At 37.7% G+C, this 25,918-nt stretch overlaps 1 protein-coding gene across 3 annotated transcripts; it reads right to left on the bottom strand.

Annotated features, from left to right (window-relative positions):
- LOC140953074 (RNA-binding protein Musashi homolog 2-like) lies at positions 1-21,963 on the bottom strand. Of its 3 annotated transcripts, XM_073402570.1 has the most exons (16): positions 21,808-21,963; positions 21,617-21,657; positions 21,348-21,429; positions 21,110-21,194; positions 20,688-20,729; positions 15,023-15,115; positions 13,417-13,465; positions 11,797-11,879; positions 11,309-11,402; positions 10,190-10,270; positions 9,577-9,678; positions 8,868-9,041; positions 8,522-8,724; positions 7,269-7,291; positions 5,789-5,816; positions 1-5,170 (listed from the first exon to the last, which is right to left on the bottom strand). In XM_073402570.1, the coding sequence occupies exons 1-14, from the start codon at positions 21,867-21,869 to the stop codon at positions 7,286-7,288; spliced, it is 1,197 nt and encodes a 398-aa protein (XP_073258671.1). In that variant the 5' UTR covers positions 21,870-21,963; the 3' UTR covers positions 1-5,170; positions 5,789-5,816; positions 7,269-7,285. The 3 variants fall into 3 exon arrangements, with proteins under 3 accessions (XP_073258671.1, XP_073258667.1, XP_073258668.1); XM_073402566.1 differs by lacking the exon at positions 7,269-7,291; XM_073402567.1 differs by lacking the exon at positions 7,269-7,291 and having other exon boundaries at positions 9,577-9,675.
- Between the last annotated feature and the right edge of the window lie 3,955 nt (positions 21,964-25,918).

Raw genomic sequence — 25,918 nt, 5'->3', positions numbered from 1 at the left:
TAAATCTCTGTACAAATTTTATTCATTCAAATACAGCCATATACATCATTCGAGGACTAGCCTGGTTTTCCAGTGTTAAACACAGTCTGACTAGGTAGATTAAAACGAGTAGCAAAGGGTTCCATTTGATGGAACCGACGCAACAAATGAACTACACACCCATTTCTTAGCAGATGTCGACACTTCAACTCAGTTACATTCGGTTGAGAAATTTGGATCCAGATTTTGGATATATTTTTCGCAATAAAACGCAAAATCCAACGACGAATTTCACCTTGGAGAATTCCTTCCTCAAGGTGGATTTAATCAAGAAATCCAAATCCGGTTTTCATGGATTTCTTTCTTTACCGTTTTATTTAGAATAGACCTTTTAGCTTGTAGGTTTTGTTTTCCCAGTACAGGTCATGTGATAGTACTCTAAAATGTTTCATTCATATTCGTTTAATTCTTGTCCATATGTACGCATAATGTATGAACAGACAAAGGGCCAAATTCCCCTGGGACCTCTATTGGGAAAACGAAACATGCAAGCTAAAGAGGTCTATTCCGCGAGAAAGGATTTGCAATGGTCTTTTTTCTAATATAATTATGCGTGCGCGTGCAAAACTGCTGTTCTCGAGAACAGTTTTTTTAAAATTATTTTCCGGATCTCCCCAAAAAACAAAAATACAGGAAATTTTAAGTCGGACTTTTTGGTGTTCAAAGCCGTTTTTGGATTTCGCTTTTATTGCAAATCCCAAATCCGGATTTTAAAACCGAAACCAGATTTCTCGATTTCGGCCCTTGTTTCCCAACTCGGAATCAGATAATTAAAGCCAGAAGAAGATAGGGATCCAACAAATTTATAATTGAATTGCTACTACTGCAGTCAGGCAGATATTAAGGAATACGAAAGACGGTAGTCATGGTAGTCAAATCAAGAAGGGCTTCCGCGAATTTCCTCTTCTACAAAATGTTACTTTTTCCACTGTGTTATTTTATTCGCAAAGAATCGGGAGCTTGGCAGCTATAGTTTACGGTCGACATCCCCTAAGAAAATTTCCTTTATCTCTTTCTATGATAATTCGCTAAAGTGGCTCTTGCTAAAGCTGATTAAGACACCTATTTCAGTAGCTCTTGTATTAAAGCCGAGAGATGCTAATGACGCTTTCTGGCTTGTTGGACTATAGAAGAAGCTTGAAAAGTATATTCGTGATTTAAGAAAAAAAAAAGCGAACCTTGAATAGTGATTGTACAAAACAAATTCTCAATAAAAACATTTGATTTAAGTGATACATTTCTTCTAAACTGATAGTAAAAAAACAACCATACAGATCTGCCACTAGCGTCAAACCTAATCTTGTTGGTTGTACTAAAGATTACTGCTAGTACAAAGCACCTACTGAACTGAGTGGACAAGCGTTAAGCTCTAGCTGGTAACGAAACCACCACTATAATTACTGAAGATCGCAATACAAATTATCATTCTCTGTATCAAGATTTCTCTGAAATTTTTAAAGTGCTTTAAGAAATCTTTGAAAATATATACTTAATCCCTCTTTTGAATAAAATACGTTCAATAATCTCTTATCACAAATTCTTGTGTACGTGTCAAAGAGTCAACAGTTAAAAATAGTACTACTGAGCCCTGCTTGCTAACTTTCCAGAGTTCCTAAGATAAGATTATCAAAACTTTCTCGGTCTTTTATGGACTCCCTAAATCGGTCTGAATCTTTTGTTGACTCTTTTACACGGGGAAACGTTAAGTACAAACACGCGGTAGAAGGTAAATCTGATATAAAAGTATACATATGAATGGTCTTTAGTTTTTAAAAATCCACTACCTAAGATTTCAGTTCTCTTTAAAAGCAGTACTGGTTGTAATCTAACTAGTCAACAAAATTCATCGGGGATTCACAGGGCTGTAGCTTGGGTCTTTTTTCGCGTAATTGCTTTAAATTTCTGATCATAGTACTAATATGAAAAGGTTGAATAATATACTGTTGCGCGACCAAATCAAAAACAAAAGGCCTTCATAGTTTAACTATTAAGGAACACCAGCAACACAATACTCGTTCTGCAAGCTTAAGGTGAAATGTAAAGCCAATCTTAGCAATGAAAATTAAAATTGGGTTTAAGTTCAAGGACTGTTTTAGCATTGATAAAAGCTTAGGTAGCCACAGTGCTTTCCCTTCTACGAAAAAAGCACACCCCCTTGGAAGCAAGGTGAAAAGAACTTCTTCATCTCGATAGAAGAAACATGGATAAAATAACTAAAAGGTGAAGTAAATTTGGCGGGAAGCCGATTTTTGTTGTTCTAATTTAGTTCCCTTTTCTGTTATTGGTGTTGACCACTGAGAAGTGTCGTTAAGTGACAAATCCAATGCACAAAAAGAAAAGGAACTTTATAATCTCAGAACCATCTGATATACACATTAGTTGAGCCTTCATTGATTCATACCAAACTTTTGAAAAGACGTGAACACTTAGTGAAAAGTCGTGCTTATGACTGACATCCACTGAGTTCAAATGAATATGGCACCGAGGTTGAGGATGCCAAAATATTGCTAGATGGTCCTTAAAGATGGTCCGGCAAAAAGGGCCTTATTACGCATGCACACGTTGTTATCCTCGTAGGCGTATGAACACGATAAAAATGAAATCGACCATGGTGATTCCGATTTGAAACTACAATGTAAATCAGATGGTTCTGGAGTGATAGGGCTTCTACTCCCCTTATAACTAGAGCGTGAAAAGCAATATACTCTGTGAAATAATAGATTATTAAGAAAAAAATAAGAATAAATAAAAGTACTCGATTTCTCTGTGAGTACGCATTCAAATTTCACTTTAGAATGATGAATGAATTTATTCCTTATTTTACAGCCACGCCATTAACGGTTGGCTCCCTCTATATGTCCTATATCCATCAAGTCCTCACCATTATATCTACACTGAGTATTCGAGCACCGCACAAGATATTTCTGGAACCTCATTTATACGCAGAGGGAATCAATCTTATTCCTAGGCTCCTCCTTCTTCCTCTCTCGACAGAGTGGGAAGAAGAGAGGACACTGGGAACGAGGTTGAGAGAATTTTACAAAGTTGTTGTAACTCTCTATGTACGGAATTCTAACGTGTTACCATTCAAATGAAAACTCTTTGGCATTACTTTTGCTTAGTCGTATCCTTCTTGTACTATTCCGCAAATTACGAAAACCTTGGACAATATCTTTACGGTGCTCGCGTTTCAATTAGTCAGCGTCAAAACGCCGGTAATGAAGCTAACGGCTGAATATGGCTCGAAACTGACTTATTTATACGTGGAAACGTTGCTAGATGGACAGTCTCGTGCGATATGTAATAATTGAACGCTCCATAATTTAAATGATCAGGGCCTCACTGTTACATCATCTATCTTGGCGGGTTTTACCACTTTAAAATATCTACATCGGTGGATATTTGATAGGTTTATTATTAGAGTGGCCAAACTCCAATCTACTCACTTTTCGTTCTTGGCTGTACACATTTACGTGGCGCAGGCTCACGAATAAAATCTTAAGATATATTTCTTCTTTTGAGAAAACTTAAATAACTTCACTCCTTCGTCGTCTTAAACTAAAACACTACCACTGCACTTTGTTTGCTTGTATTTTCTCTCGCTCGCGCGCGCTCATTCATATGTGGCGGCGGATGAATTTAAGTCCTATGTGAACTGATATATTCCCTCACAATATCAGCGTAATGCTGATGTCTAAGTTTTCTCAAAGCAACGAGGAGAAGATGAAGGTATAACGGTGACACGGCGGAAAGAGGAAATATTTTTCAAATCACATTTTTAGTCGTAGTATTAGTAGAAGTTTAATCACCAGTTATCTTTTTTGTAATAAAGACATTATTTAAAAAGGTGCATTCGTTTTACATTGCATGCCACGTTTACCTCCATCTATGCCCACAAAAAGGTCAGTTTTTAAAACTGACAAAGAAAAAAATGATATTTCTTCACATAAACATTTAAAATATTTAAACAAGTAATTATTTGAAAGTGGCATTTGATGCCAAATTTCTTACACATGCAGAATAACGAAACTTTGGGGGGAGGGGGTGAGAGATTAGCTATCCTTGTTTTCTACTCCTATCGCGCTACACGGTAGATTAACTTGATACCCAAATATTCTTAATTATTACCTCTTTTTGTAAGTGCAGAACTATTTCAATTGTGACAACTTACCGCTCCTTTTTTGACTACAGTTCTTACTAACTAAACTACTAAATTACATGCGTTTTGGAGTGGGTTGGACGAATTTTCAAAGTGAAGACATTTCAGTGGTACGAGGGGTAAAAAGAGTTTTCATTTCCAAGAAAATGATACGTGCTGATCGAGACAAAGGTTTGCATCTCTCATTCACTTTTGCTCTTTTTCGTTCCTTTTGGTGGACTTGTTTTTACTACCAAGAGCGCGGATATCATTCTCTCTTGCAAAAACCGATTCTCATTCTAGGTTAAGAATAAATATTTCTGCAACAAGTAAGAAAAGTCGACCAAATATATATATCAACAGCTTTGAAAATCACCGTACTTTTTCTCCATTACAAAACGCTTGTTATGAAAACTAGACAGCTTTTGTTCAACACGTGCTTATCAGGAGCTAATTACGCCTAATCACGTGCTTATCATGTGCCTATATTTCGGATACCATCGATGATAACCGCGTCATTAATGTTGTACATTCCTGAATCGGAGTCAGGTTTAATTCAACTATCTAAAAATAAAATTCTGCACGGAAAATTGACTGTAGTGCAGCCAAACAACGAAAACAAAACAAACGCCTATTAATTATATATTTCTCCGAAAAACTAGCCAAAATTCATGACTGTCAAACCAATTAACAAAAACTGTAGAGATATTACGCGATCAAATGAATCAGTGGCATCTACTGAGAAAATCTTACACACACTAGGTATAATTATATCTACAAATAAATTGACGACGTCTCCAGATCAATAATTAATATAACGATTGCAGACGCCTTTGGCTGAACTCGTTACCTTGACGGGTTGACTGAAAAACTCAAACCTCGCGGAGGCGACGTGACATAGATTCCTGTCTTCAAACAAGCTTTCAATAACATTTTCACTTTTGAGTGGCGTGGTATTGATACTGAGGATCAACATTTCCATCACTAAGAAGTCTGAAAAAGTAATCGAACGATATGGCACCTCAAAATAATACGCATACTTTAGGGTTTCTTCATCCTCGGAGACCCAGGGGCAGATAGTGGTGGCGAGGGAAAGTCTAAACAGGCGGAAAAATATGGCGCAAAAGAAAAGTAAAAAGCGCTTTTCTTCGTGCCTTATTTTCCCGCCCGTTTAGACTTTCCCTCGCCCCCACTATCTGCCCCTGGGTCTCCGAGGATGGGGTTTTTTGTGAAATTAAAAGAAGTTTAGAATCGAGGGAGAATTATCCTATAAAAACCTCACAGTGGATATCATGTACCTCAAGGAAAAGAAATATACTGTAGGCCAAAAATAAAATTTGTGGTAATGTGTTGTAATGTTTGTGTTGTTGTTTTTGTTGTTGTTTTTTTCCCCTTATTAAAAATAACATTTTTTAAAAACTAAGCGCGCTCCGCGCGCTCCAAGTGTTCGAGGATGTGAGAAGTCTGGAAACGAGGTCGTATTTTTAATCGGCCCAGTCCCAGTCTTCTCTCATCCGATCTCATCTCCGAAGCGAATACTTTCGCAGTCAATGAAAAGGTTAATGGAGGATTAATTGAACTTCGTAAAGAACTCTAATTTACGGTACGTACTTTTACTTCTCTAGTGACCAACAGCAATCTGGAACAAAATGAAACAATGAAATTTATCAGTTAAGCTTATCCTTCTCATGCAACTTGCGCCAAGTTGCATCTCCCTGCAGTTGCACGCCTCGAGAAAGGCTTGCTGACTAAGCGTAAGCTTAACTTGTACTGCCCACGTCATTTTTTTAGAGGTTAACTTTCCCCAAATATTGTCATTTCCACCTCTTTTGCCTGAACAACACCCGAAAACTTGAGAAATCCTCACTTTTGAGGGACGTGTTATGTTCTGGAGCGGTGCTTGCGGTAGTAGTTATGGGCCCGCCGTCTTCATAAACACACGTGTTTGTTTAGAATATTAGCGAATAATGTAACACAGGGTTTTGCTCCCAGAATTACGGCTTCTAATGTATAAAATAAATAGTTGTGTAGGGTTCATAAAGTAGTGTATAAAGCGACTTCATTTTTACTTGCGGTTAAGTGGCGAGAAACGTCAGGCAACTTGCAAAACCATGATGAAGGCGAATACCCCAAATTTATACTAGGTTTAATACACTGTGTGATACAATCCTTCATGCTCTCCTAATGCAAATAATGTCGTTGTTATGCACGCAAGTGTTTTTAGCATAATTCTGTATGGAAAGCTGGAAGGTTTCTACCAGGTAACCTGCATAACAGGCACTTTATGAGCCAAGCGAGGCGAACGCGGCATTTTGCGCGAAGCGCGAAACGAGTGCGAAGCGCGAGACGAGGGGAGGAGAAAAATAAAGCGCCTGTTACCAGTCCATTGTTCTGGTTTTTTTGTGAAAATTTTGCAGTTGTGTGATATGCAGGGAGAATGACAACATTTTTATTTAATTCAGTGGGCTTTAATTTGTATTTGATGGCTTTATAGGGGTTAAAGTGGCTGAAGAATTAAAAATTTATCCAGGCTTTATTATTCAATGGGACATTATTGTCACCTTTTACAACATTTTACTCTTTTGTTCCCAGCCTAAGCAACTCATTTACCAAAGTGAAAGAATAGATATGACACCCTACTTTTGTTCAATGCAAGCGAAAAAACAGAAAAGAAAGAGGCCAGTCCAGGGATATTTTATTTAAAAAACACCATCCATAAAGAAATTTTAAGCAGAGTAGCCGGCCGATACTAACCAAGTAGGGGGTGATTTTCAGCGGCAGCCGGCTACTTTTGGCAACCCTGCTAACCACAGTTGTTAATAACAATGAAATTTTGCAGAGTCCTATGGTAATACAGGGGATATAACTAACAATTCCAGTGTTGTGTTTACATTGTATCTTAACCCAAGGCTGATGTTGACTTGGGCCGAAAGCATCTACGGTTAAAAGGTTTATACAGTAGTGTATGATGTACATGTATGAACAGAATTTCACTTCTCATAATTACACAAACTTAGGTAACATTTACACTAGATAATTTTAAAAACAAAATTGATTAATGTTTAATCTTATTAATATTCGAAATACTTACAATGATGCACTCCTCCGTCAGAACTGTCAAAATAAATTGAATGATAAGTCAGATGGTTAAGTAATTTTATTTTTGGTCTCAGTATTCTTCATTTCTTGAATGTTTATTTGTCATGTTTTAAATAGGTATTTGAATAAAAAAATTCCTGACTTGTAATTCACTCCAAATTGAACTTTTGCTGTTTATTTTTTCAGGACGAGAGGAGGCATCTATTTACACTAAGGTTTGTATGATTTTAAGTTATGACAAAAATTCAAAATAATCAGAGTTTTATTTATTGTGTCAGTTACAATGATGTTATCACTCTGTAATGAAGGAAGTATTTAATATCTTTAAAGTTTATATAGAATAGTGACAGCAATGACAGAAAGATAACACCAATACTGTGGGATTCCTTCATTTTCCTCAGAAGTTGTTGCGAATTTACATTTTGTTTTAGATGGAACTTTGGGATTAAAAGAGGATTCTTCGATGCTTAAATTTTTAGTTTTTCGGAATTTCGTTAGTAAAGTTGTTACTGCCTTTCTCTTTATCCCAACCTTGTTTACTGACACTGACTATTAGCTTTGATGAAAACTGAAGAAAAGTTCCGTTAGAGACTTGTGAGCATTTCCCCACCGGCTGTCTTGTTTGAATGCAGAGTTGCCATCAAGTGCTATGCAGAGAGAAAAATCTGACGATTTTGGTTAGAGGATTAGAATTGTCTAGGGGTGGGAAGTGGAATAGGAGTGTACCTAAAATTAGGCTGTAGACAAACTTCTCAGTTAGTAACTATGAAAGGTGAAAGGTCAGTTTATTGATGTTATTTTCACTCAGCTGAAGGGGAAATGGAAATTCCTCAGTGATTGTTGCTAGTATGCTTGTTCAAAATAGGCTAAGCTCAGACTTTATCAGATTAATTTTTGCACTTGCCTAGAAACCGATCTAGTATAATGTGAACAGCTGTAACAAAAAATTAATCAGCCCAAAGCTTATAAGGTGCAAAGTATATCACTTTCAAAAGTGCTGAACACAACGCTAATCCAGTGTAGTTTTTAAACTGGAACAAACATTGTGGGTATTGTGTGAACGTAGCCATACATGTAGTTTAAATGTAGCAGTATGACTTTCCCCCTAGATTTTGCTGGCCACATGCTCAAGATGACAACTCCATGATTGAACATTAAAACCCAACCACTTCAGTACAAAAAGTTACTGGGATTGCTCACAGTCTACTCCAATAACAAAATCTACTGAAAAGGGTATTGACTTACCGCCATGGTATGACCAAAGCCTGTTGGTTGCGGACTGGTGGCTGTATATCCCAAACCATCAGCTGCGGTGTTAGCAGCGGAGTTAATGTAACTGCTAACGTGTAGATCCTGGACTGGTCCTGGACTTGTTGCAGCTGTGGCAAATGCTCTTGAAACTGGGGAGGGTGGGGGTGGACCAAACTGCTGGTGATAATTCATTCCTCCTATAAAAAGTAATGATTCATAAATAAAATGTGACTTTGTACACAAGAAGGAATGTTCCATCTAATTAGAAAACAGCGAGTTAAGGAGTCTAACTGAGTTCAAAGGGTTAGGAAAAACTTGTAAACCCTGTAATTCTTCTCACCTGAGTAATCTGCATAATCCTGCATGGCATGAGCAACTTGGGGAATGTCAGGTGGTCTGTTGTGCCGTGGGCCCTGATTATTTATATTGGCATAATCAGCATAGTACTGGCTACCACCTGCTGAGCGCCGCTGATCACCAGGGTTCACAAAACCAGTATGATATCCAGGAAAGCCTTCAAAGAACAAACACAGCAATTCAGCTTTTGGATTAAGAGTGAAATGGTCAATGTAGATGAGACTGATCTGCCTCTGGTATTCTTGACAGATACAGCTGGTCAAAATGATCAAATTTTCAACTTGTTTGTGGAGTCTTGCTTTCACAGATCAGTTGCATGCCCTCTTAGTTGTTAGTGGATAATGGTGTGATACTTATGCCCTTTCTTTGGTGAACAAGTAACAACTACAAAGATGTATCTCACAAAAACCTCACAAAACTCTGTGTTGCACAAAGTTAAGCCCTGCTATTTGAGGCTAGATTCTGGCTCGGTGACCAGCCACAAATATCCTGTCAGGAGGGCTCCTACACTTTTTTCTCTTTACTTTTTCCTTTTTTGTTTTATTGTCCAGTTTGATTCTTAAATGGATATTGCAAAGGAAAATTTTTTTGGAAAGAAGTAGAGCCACCTTAAAGTGCCTTCATTAGTCATGAAAGGGAAAAAAATAACTAAATTTTCTTTCACACATTAATACAAGCATTGCAGCTCTTACCCAGCATCCCAGGGAAGTTTCCCATAAATCCACGCCCCTTTCCTCTAACTTGCCTGTTTTGTACCGCAAATGCAGCCGCAGCTGCTGCTTGGCTATAACCTGCTTAATTAAGGCAAATAGAAGTAATAAGTAATAAGCTGTCAAACTTTGCATATTGCCTTGAGGCCTGAAAACACTGCTTCTGTGAGTGGTGTATGGGAACAAAACATTGTGACTGGATTGTGGAGCTAAAATTCAATGAGGAAATGATTATCACAGTTTACATGTTTACATTACATTTTTGCTCGCTCGGGCCATTGTAGCAAATTACATGAGGTACCAAAACAAACTAAGTCATTATTGGACCTCTCTGACCGTGAACTAAGCTGTGAACCACTTACATAAGCAGTTTGTAGCTTATGTAAGCTGTGGCCAGAGTAATCTGCACCTTATTTTCTCTCGTATAAATGGCGCTATTGTTTCTGCTGTTTGTCGTTAAGTTATTACATGAAGCTCATGATAGTGAGCAATTCAAGCAAGGGCCTCCACTGAAATGAATTTTTAACCTCTCATCAAATGGTGCTCATTTATTAATGTTCAATCAGTTAACAGCAAAGATGTTTTGGGATTTTACCTGCAAAAGGAAAGTTACCAAACCCAGGGCCAAAACCAGATGGAGGAAAACCACGAGGGAATCCAGGAGCAAAGGGATACACTGTGAATAAAATGTAAGTGGATAAGTGTCAAACTTCCTCTCTCTACCATTAATAATTGATGGATTTATTCTAAACCTACGAAATAAGACCATCAGAATAAAGGTGGATCAGGCATAGAAATAAAATAATGATGATAACAATCTATCCAGTTGTCTTGGCCACTGCACTAAGCACTGCAGCCTTAGTCATTATATTGGTTTTCCAAATGTATGTAAGTAAGTACACTGTAAGTAACTAAGAAAAAATGTATATGAGAGTGTTTTCACTCATGTGGCCAGCATCTATGCAAATTTATGAGAACAAAAGAAATAGTTTACATAAGAAATGAGTTCAACTCCCACAGGATTTGTTTGGAACGCCAAAATGGCCACCGTGACATCATGTGAAAATGCTCCATAGATTTAGCCAAGGCAAAAGTGAAGCTCTTGTGGGAACTTTTAAGAAATGTCTTTTTTGGGTGAAGTTTTCTGAGCCTGATATCACTTTAATGACATAATTCATCAGGGGAGAACTAAACAAAAACATGCTACCTCAGATTGAACACCTGAGCCTGCAATACAGTCATGTGACACTGGTCAGCAGATACCCTATTTTGACAGTTGTCAATTGATCATAACATGGATGCCTAATATCAGGTTAAACACAACTTTTTTATGCCTTGGCAAGTACAATGTGTCATATCCACTAACATGAAAGGGGTTGATGTACATAGACAATTTTGTCAGAACCAAAATGTTTTGCGCTTTGCTGCACACTCTGCACACATGTGAGAGCTCTGCTACTGTCCAATAAAAACTTAAATGTTTTTTCATTTGGTTAAGTTTTGGACCCGTCAGGACACTACTCCTAACTTGATTCACAAACTATTCATGCCTTTTAGTCTTGGAACTGTTCCTCATAACTTTGGACCATTGGGTAGTGATTTAATTTGAAGCACACACACACACACACAAAAAGAATATCTGAGTACCTCTTATGGGTTTCACACTCCAAAACTTATCTCATTTCTCAACAAGAACTGATTAAGAACAACTTACAGAATCCACGTCCTGCCATGCCTCTTCCTGCCCTACCACGTCCACCCTGCAAGCTTTGCATCACTTCTCTAGGTTGTGCCTTCTTAACTTCTGTCTGTGATAGTAAAAACATAGAGCATTATCAGTAATAATATTTATTAAAATATTTTAGTGGGCTTGTGACAATGATGTTTGACAGTTTCAGCTCTGGTGCTCTTCATTATTTTTTCCTCCTGTTCTTGAACATTTTTGTTCTTGAAAAACTGTCTTTTGTTGCACAGGTTTTTAAATGGATATAGGCAACAAAATACAGCTGGTTGCCAACGTTTTAGATCTAGCTTAGTTGGATGTCAGTGCAGCCCCTGTTGTTGCCTTCTATATCTTATGAAAATGCTATGAAATAGCAGTATGACAAATTTAGTTGTTCAGGAGTGTCTTTTGTGAATACCACTGACTCTCCAACTTGTAAATTTTCGACATTGATGTCAATATCAAAGAATATAACGTACCTTTTTGTCATTTATAACATGAAACTGTTCCTCACAGGCACTATCAGCCTCATCTTCGTTTTGAAATGTTACAAAACCAAAACCTTCAAACAAATATTAATGCATCTATTAGTTTTTTTCACTTAATGTTACTAACCTGTGGTGCAGACAGATGTGTCATTTAACATAGTTTGCCTGCATAACGGCTTTCAAAACACTGTTACACTGACAAAGAGGAGTCTGTTAGTGCCAAGACGTTCCTTGTATCAGATGAACAATACAGGGTGTCCAGTGAGTCCTGTTTTCCTATAAAATTCTATTAAATCCTATTTTTTGAGACCTTTCCTATAAAGTCCTATAAATTGAGCAAATTCCTATATTTTCCTATATTTTTTAAAGCCTTTTTCATAAAAAATTCTAGAAATATTTTAAAATGTAAATAAGTGTTTAATGGGCAGTTAAAAATCCACAATTCAGGAAACTTTGATGTTGCACAGATGTGTTTGCTACACCTCAAAATGCAAAATATTCTTTAAACTAAAATTCAGTCTTCCAGTCTTCTTTCTTCTGATGGAGTTGATTGTGAAGGCTGTAATTTATGGATGCTTTACCTGATCTAAAAGAATATGAGTGCATCCAGAATGGCGACTTTTGTTGACATTGGCTATTATTTGGCTTAGTTTCTGTAATTCTAATATTGCCATTTCTGTATTCACAGAAGTGTCAGGACTTAGTTTTAGACTTGAACTTGTAGATATTGTCAACCATTGTTGAATTGAAAAGAAGAAAGATTGCTATTGTTTTTTATCTTGTATGCAGAGGGGTTCATTGTTACTGAGATGATGTTATGATCCCAGAAAAAAAAAACAGTGCTATTTTGACTGGGCCTTACTATAAATTTGAAAGATATCTTTGAAACTGAAAAAGAGTCTTTCTTTTGTTGGCCCTACAATTTTGGCAACATATTAAAATAACTAGTCAGTAAAGAAGCTGGTGTTGGGCCTGTAAGTTACTACTGGATTAGTCCTATTTCTTTGCAGTTTTGTTGGGTTTGTCCTATATTTTCAGGTTGCTAAGTCCTATATTGCTATATTTTTGGACCGCTAAAGCGCTTGACACCCTGACAATACATATCATAAGGGGATGTCACACAAATATGTTATTTTCATCAGAGGCATTTAATGCACTTTGTCCTAGCAACAGAAATTCTGTTATTCTGAATAAGAGTTTTGTTTGAACTTCTCGCTTCTTGTCCCAAGCAAATATCCTAAAATTGTACATCTGTTGGTCAAAGTGGAAACCTTGTGTGGGGAGGGGGGTAATCCCTATAAGGGAGGCTCTGCCTGAAAGGGGTACTGTTTTCAGGCTTCAGGTATATGAAAGGGTAGGGAAATATGTCATTTTAGTCCGTAAAAAGGCCGAAAAGGGCTAAGAGGTGCATTTGATGGGTGTGAGAAAGTCGAGGAAAAGTTCTTGGGGGTAAGGGGTTGGACCTCGGGCCACTGGGCTCACATTTCTAATAGCTGGGGAATAGCCCCTGCCAACATATTTTGTGTATTCTCCTTTCCAGTAAATAATTATTCACAGCTATCTGATTTAAAACATGTTATGAGTATTTGAACAAACCAAAAAACCTGATACCTCTATGTCTGTTAGTAACTTTGTCAAACATTAGCTTGGATTCTGTTACCTAGGGCAAAAGAATAAGGATTAATTAAAGATACTGGAATTTGTTACAGAACTACTTTATATGGATGTCAAGAAAGTTTCAGAAACTCTTAAAGTACATGTCAGTCATTCATTGGAAATTTCCATGATTATTTAGATAGAAATCTTACATGCAAGGTAGGCAGTGCACACAGTTAGAGTGATTTTTGTATGACCTTGAAAAAAGGTTTCAGTAAGTGTTTGTTATTTGTTTGATCAGCAAGTGGATGAAAAGATCGAAACACAGCCTCTTTGTTTTCCCGCCAAAGGAAACCCTTATATGGAGAAGGGATTGTTAAATTGGCCAATCATGTTGCAGTTTGATGTCAAAGCAAAGTATTGGTTGATTTCTAGAAAGTTCTTGAGCGTGGAATTTTTTCACCTGAACGTTCACTTGACGAAACAAAAGCCACGTGCGTTTGTATCCTTTCGATAAACCAATCAAATTGCTCCTTTTCCATTTGTTTGTTTTTTCTGTTTTGTTTGTCTGTTTTCATTTCAAGGTCATATGAAAATTGCTCTATATGAAAGAGCTGCAATCCTGGAGGTCCATAACGTGTGCAAGATATGTAAAAGGTGTTTGACTTGTTCCATCAACACTGTCCAGGGAGGAGGGAGGTTAACTCAAATTGCATTTTCCTGACACAAAAGACAAAGTGTCCCAAACGTTTTGACCAGGATTTTAGATCCGTTTTGTGCCATCTTTCCAGTCAAGGGTTACTTAAAGGGACAAAATCAAGTGTATTAGAAGGCCCTGTCTAGCACTGTAACTTAAGACAAGTTAGTAATGTGGCCAAAAATCTTAGCCTGAGATTTGAATCGTAACATGTATGCAAAAACGTGTCAGAGTTAATGTGTATATACCATCTGAAAGCCACACTCTTTGGTTCTGTAAGAGGTCCCAAACTTTGACCCTATGATACCGTATTTACTCGAATAGACGCCGCACTTGAGACTCAAAATATTAATAGACGCTGCCCCCGAATAGACGCTGCATCTACGGTGCGGCGTTTATTTGAAGAAATAATTTTTTAATTTTTAATGATGTACTAGTGAGCAGCACTCTTACACTTCCAGTGAACATTTACACTTTGAAGAAGAAGAAACCATGCTCGCCCAGGGCACGAAAATTTTCGTTGCCCCGGTGTGCTGCTCACTAGTACATCATTAAAAATTACAGTAAAAATTAAAAAAAAAAAAAAACGATATTTACTACTGAATAAAGTGATGCTGTAAAGTTTGAATAAACGCCACCCCCGAATAGACTCCGCCCTCGAATAAATGCCGCAGCTGGATCGTGAAAAATGAAATAAAAACCGCGGTGTCTATGCGAGTTCATACGGTACTCACAGTCTCCAGCACTGACATTTTGGGCCAAAACTATGATGTCCTTGGAGCCCAGAGGCAAAAGAGGGTTTCTAGGAGCCATTGGATGCTATGAGAGTACAGCTTCATTTAGAAAGAATCTTATCACAACAAACAAGTCTTTTAAAGTATTGTTTTCAAATATTGTTGCTTTTTCTTTGCATCTAGTACTTACGGTGCCAAATTTTTTAAAGTAGTTTGTCAAATCGTCTTCTGTGGTTGAAGCAGATACACCACCAACAAAAATCTTTTTTGTTCTTGTTACCATCTGCAAAAAAATAAAATTATAAAAAGGTTATGTAGGCACTCTCACTTAAAGTAGATTTCTATTTCAGGGATTGGTTTCGTCTTGTTATTTGATCTCTGAGCTCAGCTGATCAAAAGGGGGTGACAATCGCAGCTCGAAGTAATGGCCTCTTGTCAACATTACAAGCATCATCATGGTCTCTCTTCTTGTCGAGAGGTGCTTAGGGGCATTAGCATGGTGAGCAGTTTACTAGTTTAAGTTTAAGTTTAATAATACTTTGTCATGCTATCACAAGTAAGTAAATAATATTACAAAAAATACAAGAAGTGCATGACTGGAGAATAATTGGGGGAAACTAAATTCCCATACAAAGAATATTCTCCAATATTAAACATACTAAAAATTAAGAAGTAAAAATTAAATGCGGCCCAAAGCTAACCTAATTAAATTGCATACTAAAATTGACACTAAAATTAAGAAGTTAAATTAAAATACTGCCCAAAACTAACCTAATTAAATTACATACTTGTCACTACCGAGTTACACCTGATTTAAAATTGACACAAATGATCCAGTAGATAGGAGTTAAAACTGCTTAATGAAGGTGTGTGCATAATGATCGATGGAGTACTCTTCCAGTCTGTTATATAGCGATTGAAAAATGAAAATTTAAAATAATGTGTACGTGTCTTCTTAGGTCTTATCTTAAAATTATGGTTCCTATGCGTTTTTGCTAAAACATTAAAATAAAAAAACATATGAGGATCTATGTCAAGTGAAGGCCATTTCAGAACCCCAAGTCTCTCCTGATATTCTTTCTCTGATCTGCAAATAACTCGAGTGGCTCGCCTCTGTATTGACTCTATACTTTTGATGTGCTTCACTAAATACGGATTCCAGACCTGACAACCATATTCCAAAATTGGACACACTAAGGTCTTATATGCTGTCGAGACTGCTTCAGAATTGTTTGGACCAAAGGTTCGCCTTATCAAACTTAGAACGTTATTAACTTTAGCACAGATATAGTTTATATGGTAATCCCAAGACAGGGAAAGCTTCAGCCAGACACCAAGGTGCTTGTGGTGATCTACTGCTGATAAGGGTTTGTCAGACAACCAGTACTCATGATGATATGGATCCTTGGATCTCGATAGGTGTACGACCTTGGACTTTTCAGACTTCAGAGTAACAAGCCAGGAGTTACACCAGTCATAGGCACTTTGGAGGTCAGTTAATAATAATAATAACAATAATAATAATAATAATAAGTTTTTTTAAATAATAATAATTAATAATAATGAACTCTTTATTGATTACTAAATAAAGACACATATACTGTATCTAATGTTACAGAAAGCTATGTAAAATGGAGAAAAACTAGTGAATGGAAGAAAATAAGACAAGAAATATAAATAATCTACAAAAGGAGTTACATCAAAAAACTGAATCTTTTTATAAAAATGTATTCTTAAGAAGCTATGAATGTTTCTTGGACCTATTCCTAATCAACATAGGAGAAGATAATAATAATAAAGATGATGGTGATAATGATGATGATGATGATGAAAACATGGACATGGTAGCTGTTATTGTAGGGGCCCTTGGAAGTGTTACTAAGAAACTTAGACAGTTGATGGAATAACTGGGGAATTATTGGACTGTTACAGAAAACTACGCTATTAGGAACGGCCAGGTTCCTGAGGAGGGTGCTTGACTTCTGAGTGCCAGTAGAGTATCTGCAGGGAACCCCTACTCCTTTGTTTTGACTCGCTCCCTTGGAAACTTTCTTTGTGTTTTTGAATGTATAATATTGTAAATCTCGCTACGTATAGGCAATTTACAAATGCTGCTTGAGATTGAATTATTCAAAAATGAAGAAAAAGGAAAGGAAAGAAAAGAAAATTAAAATTGCATTCAGTCGGGGCTATCCCAATTCCTATTTCTACTACAAAAGATGTAATATGTTGCTCTAATGGATCAAATGAACCTATAAATCCTTGTCCAGAGTGGATTCGTCGGTTCATTTGATCTACCATGATCCGAGTGATCACAGATCACTGATCCTGATCTGGATCATCCCAAAGGAACGCTTCCTTTAATAATAATAATAATAATAACAGTGATAATAATACTGATAATAATAATAATAATAATAATAATAATAATAAATATTAGTGTGATTGATGTTATTCACTCTTGTAAGCTAAGAACAACATGTATTTCTTCATGTCTGCATTAGTTTGTATTCCCCTTTGTGATATTTATATTTTATATTTTATGCAGAACTTAAACAGTTGACAGATTTTCAATAAAAATTGCATGTATTGAAATTTGGATATTGGATACATATTTTTAAACAAAGAATTTATGTTGCACAATAATATGACAAATTTGTGAATAATTCATGGCAAATTTCATCCAATAATAGTGGCACATTATTATTCAAAACTGTTGTTTAATATTTCTTAGTAACTACAGTATGTAGAGAATTAAGACCTGGAATGACAGAAGTTGTGTGAGTGTAATCCCCTTTGGACAAGCCCAGCGGCAACTGTTTGGAGCGCAGGCTGCTAAAATACTAGACCCTGAACAAAATAGCCTGTATAACAAGAAGTTAACCAATGGCTGAAATTTGTATTCAGTATTTAAAATGTGTTTGATTCTAATCTTGAGAATGAAGCTGAAACAAATCCCGGGTTCCAGTAACTTACTTACAGTTAATGTTGGCCAAAATATTTTTACCAAATGAATCTACATGAACACTACAACAAAGAAAATGATCCGTGCAGAATTCTAAGAAGTTAAAAAATGATTGCTACTTTTCTTAGAAATGCTTCCTCGTGAGAGACATGTGATGTTTTTAAATTGTCTTGAAATTTATCGATCTATTTTTAGTTATGATATGTCCCTTTTTAGAAGGGCAAAGTCGCCAGTCCAAAGTTGACTTCTGTATTTACATGTTGATAAATGAATTTTTAAATGGGTAAAACATCACAGAAACTTTTATGGTATTATTCACCAATGTTCTCACACTATTTAAAGTTAGACTTACAAACCTCAAGACCATAAAAATGTTGAGGTATGAAAATAAGCTTGTTTTGATTTAGAGGTCTGATGCACACAGCAAAATTATTTCAGTGTACAACTACACAGTACTGTTTACAAGTGCCTGAAAACTCCTTAAACACATCACAGAAACGTATAGAATATTGATTTTAAAGGCAGTTTTCTCGAGTTAAAGCTCCTCTTCATAGCTGCTGCTTGTCAAAGAGACATTCATTCTTGGTCGTTTTGGAATTGTCAATCTTGCACAGTGACAGTGGCCCATTATTCTAGACTTATTAATGAAATATGAGATAAGAAATGTCTTTTATTTTACCTAGGAACGTGTCATGCAGCTGTTAATCAAACGTGAACTGTTTAAGTGTCTGCATAAGAACTGCTTCAGAACTGAAACTAGTGAAATTACTGTATTTCTGATGCAAACGGAATCTACTGTTTTTGTGTTTATAACCCTGCTAGCAATTTGTTTGACAAGTATTCTATTAATAAGGCATTTATTCACCTGCCTTCTAATATAAAAACAGTGACGTTGAAATAAGGTTTAATTCCCTCCTGATCTCGTAAATAACTCGACTGCAGTCGAGAAAAGACAGAGGCATTCTCTTTGTAACGCTTTCTCCTTTAGTTATGATATTGCATAAGCCAAAATTTATTAGGGATACAAAAGATCCAAATCTTCCTTGAAGCTTGCCTACAGAATCTTCCTCCCGGTCTGTCTCAAACTGTAGTAAAATTCTACCTTTATAAAACTCCGACATCTATCGCTAAGATTTTATACAAATGTATGGTATACATATAAAAAAACAGAGCATTCCAATATGTCTCGTGACTAATTATGAATATTCATCCTGCATTTGTTTTTTAAATTGACGGCTACAGCAGAATACTAATGAAAAAGACTTTCCAAGTAATTTGCAGCTTTCTAGCTCTCTTGATCCGCGGGCCCACGGGGTTCACTTTCGCTCAGAAATCGATACTTCCTTGTTGGGTACAATGTACGTTTCACAGTCAGGAAGTTGGGCGTAGATGTAAATTCTGTTAACTTTCGCCTCAAACAGGTGTGAAAAGGACTGTCGAAGGCACGGCAAAAGCAAAGCAGTCATTGAATTTGGGTCACAAAATGATCAACTTGCTTTTCTATCGCTTTTGGAGGGTTAAACGGACGCGAGATTCTACGCTGTAATAGAAACTTGCCCGTCTACCCTTGTGTGACACCGGGGTCACATCTCGACTGATGATCGCTTTCATACGACTGGAGCAATATTATTTCAATTCCCGGGGTAAAAACAAAACCAGAATTGCGGCGATACGTTATCAAATACGGATAACCGAAGTTTAAAAATGATTTCTCGCAATTAAAATAAAAAAGGGACAGGAAAATTCAGTCGTAGACGAAACTTCGGGTGGCAAGACCTTAAAGTGTGTTTTCTATTGAATTTCACCTCTTCAACCTGCAGTGTAGGTGCTGAAGACGTGGTTTGGCAGGAAGCAATAATTTATAGTATCCTCTGAAGCGATACAAAAAGAAAACACTTTTAAAGTTGCTTGTTTTGACCCGAGACAAGTACACCCGTCTCTCGCGGAAGCGAGCGACGGTACGGAATAATCATAGACAAGGCACAGCCGCTAAAAGTTGTTTGTTTAACATGAAATAAATTGCGAAACCGGTTTACTGTATGTTGGTATGTTAAAATACTCTGGTTTATACATAAGACGCTCAGGGTAAAGCGTTACAAGGCTTATGACTTTGTTTAGTCATCCGGCAGTACAAAGTAAGCAAAACTATATGCTTAAGGGGAGCGTGTCGGTACTGCTACAAGTCAGTTCTTTTGTCGCCCATATTAAAATGAAGTAGAAGAACCTATAATTATTCAATTTTACTGAGAAAAAGTCAGTCAAGAAACATTCGGCCTTACACAAAAACTTGTTGGTCGAAAACGTCGTTTTGGGAAAACCCCTAAAGTATCGCGTGTATGCACGGATATTCCGCTCACCTCTTAAGCGTTTGCTCCATAGGAGGCTAGCGTGTGTAGCTGCTTCCTTCGCTCGTTGAATTTGTTTTAGAGTGGGCGTTCTGACGAGACAAACAACTTGGAGCAGCAATTAACCCAACAATGTTGTTTTGAGCCGCTAGCATTGAATCTCTGCAGATGTCAAATATTGTGATCGAATTGGGGTCTTTGGACCTTAAGACTTCGCCCCCTTTGGCTTGAAATGGAACCTCGCTTCACTCGCGCAAGATGCTAAATTTTCTTTTGGTGCGGCCTTGAAATGGCTAACGCTTTGCAAATTACACTCAAAATACTCGCCTTAACAGCGTGAAGCCCTGATACGTTACTTGAGGTCTCGACACTTGAAGGGCATCTTTTAAAATAGGCTGGTTCGTTCAAATCGAAAGTCGCTTTGGTGTTGTTGTCAGGCAAGCAATTTGCAAATTCCTGATCTTTTGATCGAGCTGCAGAACACGACATGATGTTCAACACTCTTGCACGCTAAATTTAACGCAATCAAATGAGGCAGTTCTTACCTTCGGTTGAGGTCTTTTAGGTACTGCAATTTTAGGATCTATCTGCATTGAATGATAAGAAAAATGTACAAGGTGTCAGCCTGCAGTTGGTTAAGCTATCTCTCAGTAGCGGCCAGTAGCCTATGAGTACACTTCTTAACATCACAATAGCTTCGTCGTGTGAATTAAATTTCCCTTAGACACGAAAGTTGCGTTAAGCGAAAAAACACCTCTAGTTCAGGGAAAATCCTCTGCACTGAACTCTAAAAATTATTTTGGAACCTTACCAAAATAATGCAATCGATGGTAGGAGCGTTCTCTGTGACCACATCATTAGAGGCACCGCCAGACGCGTGCAGATGAAGCGTGAAAATTAATCTTGATCGAATCCATTTCTATGCAGCGCTACGCTAGAAAATAGTGACAAAATTCTCGCTACTAACCTTTTTGTGGTCGAGATCGTGTGGACCTGCTTTAAGTACTGAGTCTACCGAGGCTGGATCCTCGAAAGTCACAAATCCAAAGCCCCTGGAACAAGAATACAAAAACAGAAAGTGCTACCTCTATTATGTTGCATATTGCATATTTTTCAGACATGCCATTTACAAAACATAGATGATGGCGCTCGGCGTCTAAGGTGGAGAATAAGAAGCCCCGGTCGGTAGCTGTCTTGTCATTTACCTTGACTGTTTGGTGTTTGGATCCCTCATGACTAAGCACTCCTTCAAGTCCCCATACTTGCTAAAGTACGCCTGCAGTCCCTCTAAAACAGACGGCAAAATTATACCGTTACGGAATTAACCACAAGCGATTGTTTCAAACGTGACTCGTCTCAGTTCATTTGTGGCCGCAAAAAAACACGACTCGATTGCTGAATTTAGGGGAACGATCTGTTCAGCGATAGCACTAGCGTGCACTGTTGTTAAAACTGAAACAGCAAAATACTTTACCTGCGGTCGTTTCCCAACTCAAGCCTCCGACGAACATCTTCCTGTTAGGAAGGGGAGAACAACGTACAAAAGCCATTTGAAAATTTATGCCCACAAGAAATTTGCTAACAGGTCTAGTCACACCATCATTTCTTGCGAGCGAAACAAGAATCATCTTGCTGAAATTCGCCTTTTCGCAGCGAAAAACTTACCCTGGATCATTCTGGAGGTCGACTTTGGAGGCTCCAGAGGGCTGTTGGCTATCCGCCTCCATTTTTCCTAAAACTACAAACTAAACAAGACAGGCCGACCGCCACTACGGACACGTGGATATTATATTCGGATTGGTTCGTGATGGGTGGTTATTTGGCGCCATTTGGAACTGGCACCTATGCTCTTGATTGATTGTGAGCTGTGGTCGTCCGTGATTGGTCCACGAAAATTAGTCTCGCGACGCCGTTAGAAGCCATCATAGAAGTGACACATGTTTGAAGGTGTCCCGCCTTCCCTCTTTGTCCCTCACCATGCCTGTTGGCTCACTGAGCCTTTCATTGGACCGCGCAGATGATACTCTCCAAAAACTGCCAATCAATTTGACAGCTGATTCGCTTCCAAAGACGAATAAATTATCGCAACAGACTAAGGATTTGGCTCTTTCTCTTGCAAATTTTTCGTTTTGAGACTCGATCGAGCGAAGCACAAGAACAAAGCCTGCAATTATTCGAGCCTCTCCATGTTGGCTGCATTCTAGAGTACATGACTAAAGTTGGCCCATTCTGGAGTTTGACACCTGCGCATATGTAGCCCAAAATTAAAATTGTAATATCTGAATTTACATGTTCATGAGGGGAACAGAATTTTAAGAATTGTTTGTTTACTTTGTATCGGATAATTCGACACGAAAGGTGATCTTGGATGCGAATACTGAATTTCATTTTGTTTGGAAAACCTAAACTGAGAGAGACCAATTTAAATTTACAAAACAGGTACCAAGGATATCGATCCCATATTTGTCTTAACGTAATATATTGTTGTGAAATTTATTTTATTCCACTTGAATAGCATAGTGTTTTGAATTGTCAGAAAAACTGAGAAAATGCAATTGTTGTTACTTCGACGTACAAACATGTAACGTCAACATCGACACTCCACCATATATTGCACGCCAAACATTCGCCTGTGACAAGAGCTTTATGTCACACAACCTTAAAACAGCATTACAAATTCAAACAACGTGGTTCGCCGAGTAAAATGGAACCACCAGGCGTGTTATTGAAAAGAAGCAGAGATGGCCGTTGGTTTGTAAAACTAACAGACAGGAGGCTAAAAAGCAGGGCTAAGTTTAAGTCGATGCTCGTGACACCTCGAAAGCCTTTTATCTCTATCACGCCCACTTCCTGTCGCACGCGCGTACCCTGATTATTTTCACCCAGAGTCATGCAATGTACGTTCTCACTTCAGAGTTTGCGAATAAAATCCTTCAAGTGTGACGCTATTGGGCTTTTCTTTCCTGTGGTGCTGCTGTTTGTTATTTCATATTCCCAAGGGGTGAATTTTTTGGAATTCTGTGCGATTTTAAAACCCTTTCACAGATATAATACATCCGCGTGTTTTAACTTCCGAGTCAGCAGATGAAATTCTATAGCGTGATATTTATAAAGAAACCGACCCAGCTAGCTACGCTTTCACACGGTACTATTTATTTGTATCGTATTTTACATGATATTTCGGCTCTCTCTTTTTTATCAACGTCCTAGTAGTGTTAACCACCCTTGGATATAAAACAATTTAATTTTGGCTCTGTTCAGAATTGGGAGATAAAAGGTTAACTATGTGTTTCTTGTGGCACCTTAAAAGGGGTGCATATAAAAACTGGCAGATTTATTCCATGAGAAGCGTCTTTTAAAATACGTCTCTTTTTTCAAAGTGACCATTAAAATAAAAAGCGATTAGTTGATTCCTGAAAGTGTTAGGTCATATTTTCGCTACCGGGGAAATCTACGTATCATTCTTGTTAATCATTTAAGCTGTCACCACGCGTTGTGTGTAAAGAACCAAGAACGCTTAACAACGGCCTTTTCCGTGCCTGAGTCAAGCTACATGGTTCTAGCTTGCTAGATTTTCGTCGAGTGCCTTGACTTACGAGAAAACCATTGTTCTTCTTCCTTTTTAATATGTTGTTTGTTTTGAACGGCTGTATTGTAGTGACAATAGTTTTTGGAAAGTGTATCATTAGTATCAGCTTTCAGTTGCCTTTCTGAGAAAAATATTAGCAACAGTAATATCGAAACTTTAAGTCTGCGCTCGTTAACTGGATTGTTGTTCTTTAGAAAGAGAGAAAAGGGCGGGCAAAGGGTTAATTGAGCCACGAACGGCTATAAACAAGGCTATAAACAAAGCTCTTGACCGGTGGGAAGGCGGCAGACTTTACTGATAGGCCAATCCGGCATGGACTGGACATATCAGTTTGTGGTTAACAGATTCTTAGGACTGAATCAGTGTGAGTTCCCACGATGGAATCAAGCGAATACTCTTTGTGGATTCTTTTCTATGTCACTGCTTGTTTTTTTGGACGGTTTCAAAGGAGAAATATGCCATTCTACATGTACACACACGACAGGCGATTAGTGTTGGTACAAGTACAGATGATTTCAGCCATTCCTTTTTTTATCGGCAGCGTTTTCGAAAAGGAATTCTCATGACAGGCCACCAGTCCTGTGTAATAGTTGGCAAACCTTTGGTTTCCGAAGCCTTTTTTATTTCTTGAAAAACAGAGGGAGTACTTTTTCATTGAGTTCATGGAGTCCAGCCTGCTTTTATCAGTTTAGTAAATGGCTAAAAGCTTGTGTTTTGGAAAGAGAGATCAGTGGGGAATATTGAGCCGTGTTTATTATGTGCGACACTTGCTGTTCACTGTGCTGTACATGGTTTAGTTTTTTTACCAACCTGTAGAAAACGTTTACGGGTTTCACCGTTCTTTTAGTGGGCAGTTTTCACCTGAACTAAAATTTGGTCTGTTTCGGTAAAGTTAAAAGCCTTGCCTCATTAAACAGCTGTTTCACGTTGTTCTGTTATAGTCCCGAGGTCTGATTTAAGTTGTCCAGATTACATTTCTGCTAAAGAAAGGCCTCGGTGGTCAAATATCAGTTAAGTACATTTAACAGTTTCACCGTCAGTGGACCATGTCACCTCCATAGTGTTAACGCTTGCGGAACAGTGTTATAATAATTCTTCAACACCAAGATAGTCTTTTCGATGTGAATATTTCGTGCTGACCCCTTTATTAGGAAGGCTACATCCGACTAAGTAACTAAATTGAAGCTCTAGCGAAGAAAAGGAAAACTGAATTGCATGTGATTTGCTTGCCATAAAAAAAACAAAAACTAAAGTGGCCAAAAAAATGTAAAGTAAACACCAGTGATAAATTTCTCCATGCAGAAATTAAACACACCCTCAAGTCTGTCCTGCATGGTTGTACTTCATTGTTAGGTATTATTTTTGTTCTACCGATGTTTAACCTGTAGGGTATATTTTTCTACCATGGTAAGCTTTGTCATGCACTGTGAAGATGCCTCGATTCAGGACTCTACTTTTGTAGATCTTGCCTTGGAGTATGATTATCGGGAGACTTCAGTGTATATTGTCGATCTTGTTTTAAGAGTGTTGAGGCTGAAAATCCTGCAAAGTAAACATGGATGAGTTTCTTGCATCATCGCTTCCTGATTTGCATTTGAATCGAGATGGTATTTAGTTCTGCTACTTCTCCATCGTGTTACACGGCGTGTTTTAGAAAGGCTAGCATTTGGTTCTTCATTTCGCTATCGTGTTGCAAAAAGGACTGAGGAAGAGGTATACTGGTGTGCACGCCGACTGTTGAGGCCTCTTGAACTAACCGGAAGTCGTCTTAATGTGAAATCTCTAATGAAGTAGTAATTCCCACGGTTTTCACTCAAGCGTTCTTTCTACAGACTCTCCAAAGATAGTACTGACGACAGTAAACTCCAGTAATCGAAGAGGAAACAATCCTTCTGTTCGCTCATTAGAAATGTTTGGTACAGTTTTCTGCAATTCGCTGCAAAGCAGCAACGTCAAGTGATTAAACTGAAGGTTAATTTACGGAGACTATGGAGACACGACGGGTAATTTTCTCAAACTTAAGACCGTCCCAAATTATTCAACTCCGGACACTTTAATCACAGAAGAGCAGTATTCAACGACTTGTGGCGATTCAAAGACTGAATCAAAAGAAGAACAAGTGAATTTTAATTCATTTTCCTATGCTTGGTCATCCGCCATGTTGTTTGTTGAACCTTAGGTATCGTT

Source organism: Porites lutea, chromosome 11 (genome assembly GCF_958299795.1).
Source record: "Porites lutea chromosome 11, jaPorLute2.1, whole genome shotgun sequence".
NCBI classification, from domain to species: domain Eukaryota; kingdom Metazoa; phylum Cnidaria; class Anthozoa; order Scleractinia; family Poritidae; genus Porites; species Porites lutea.
The sequence above is the reverse complement of the archived record's forward strand: the minus strand, read 5'-3'. Positions and strand labels throughout refer to the sequence as shown.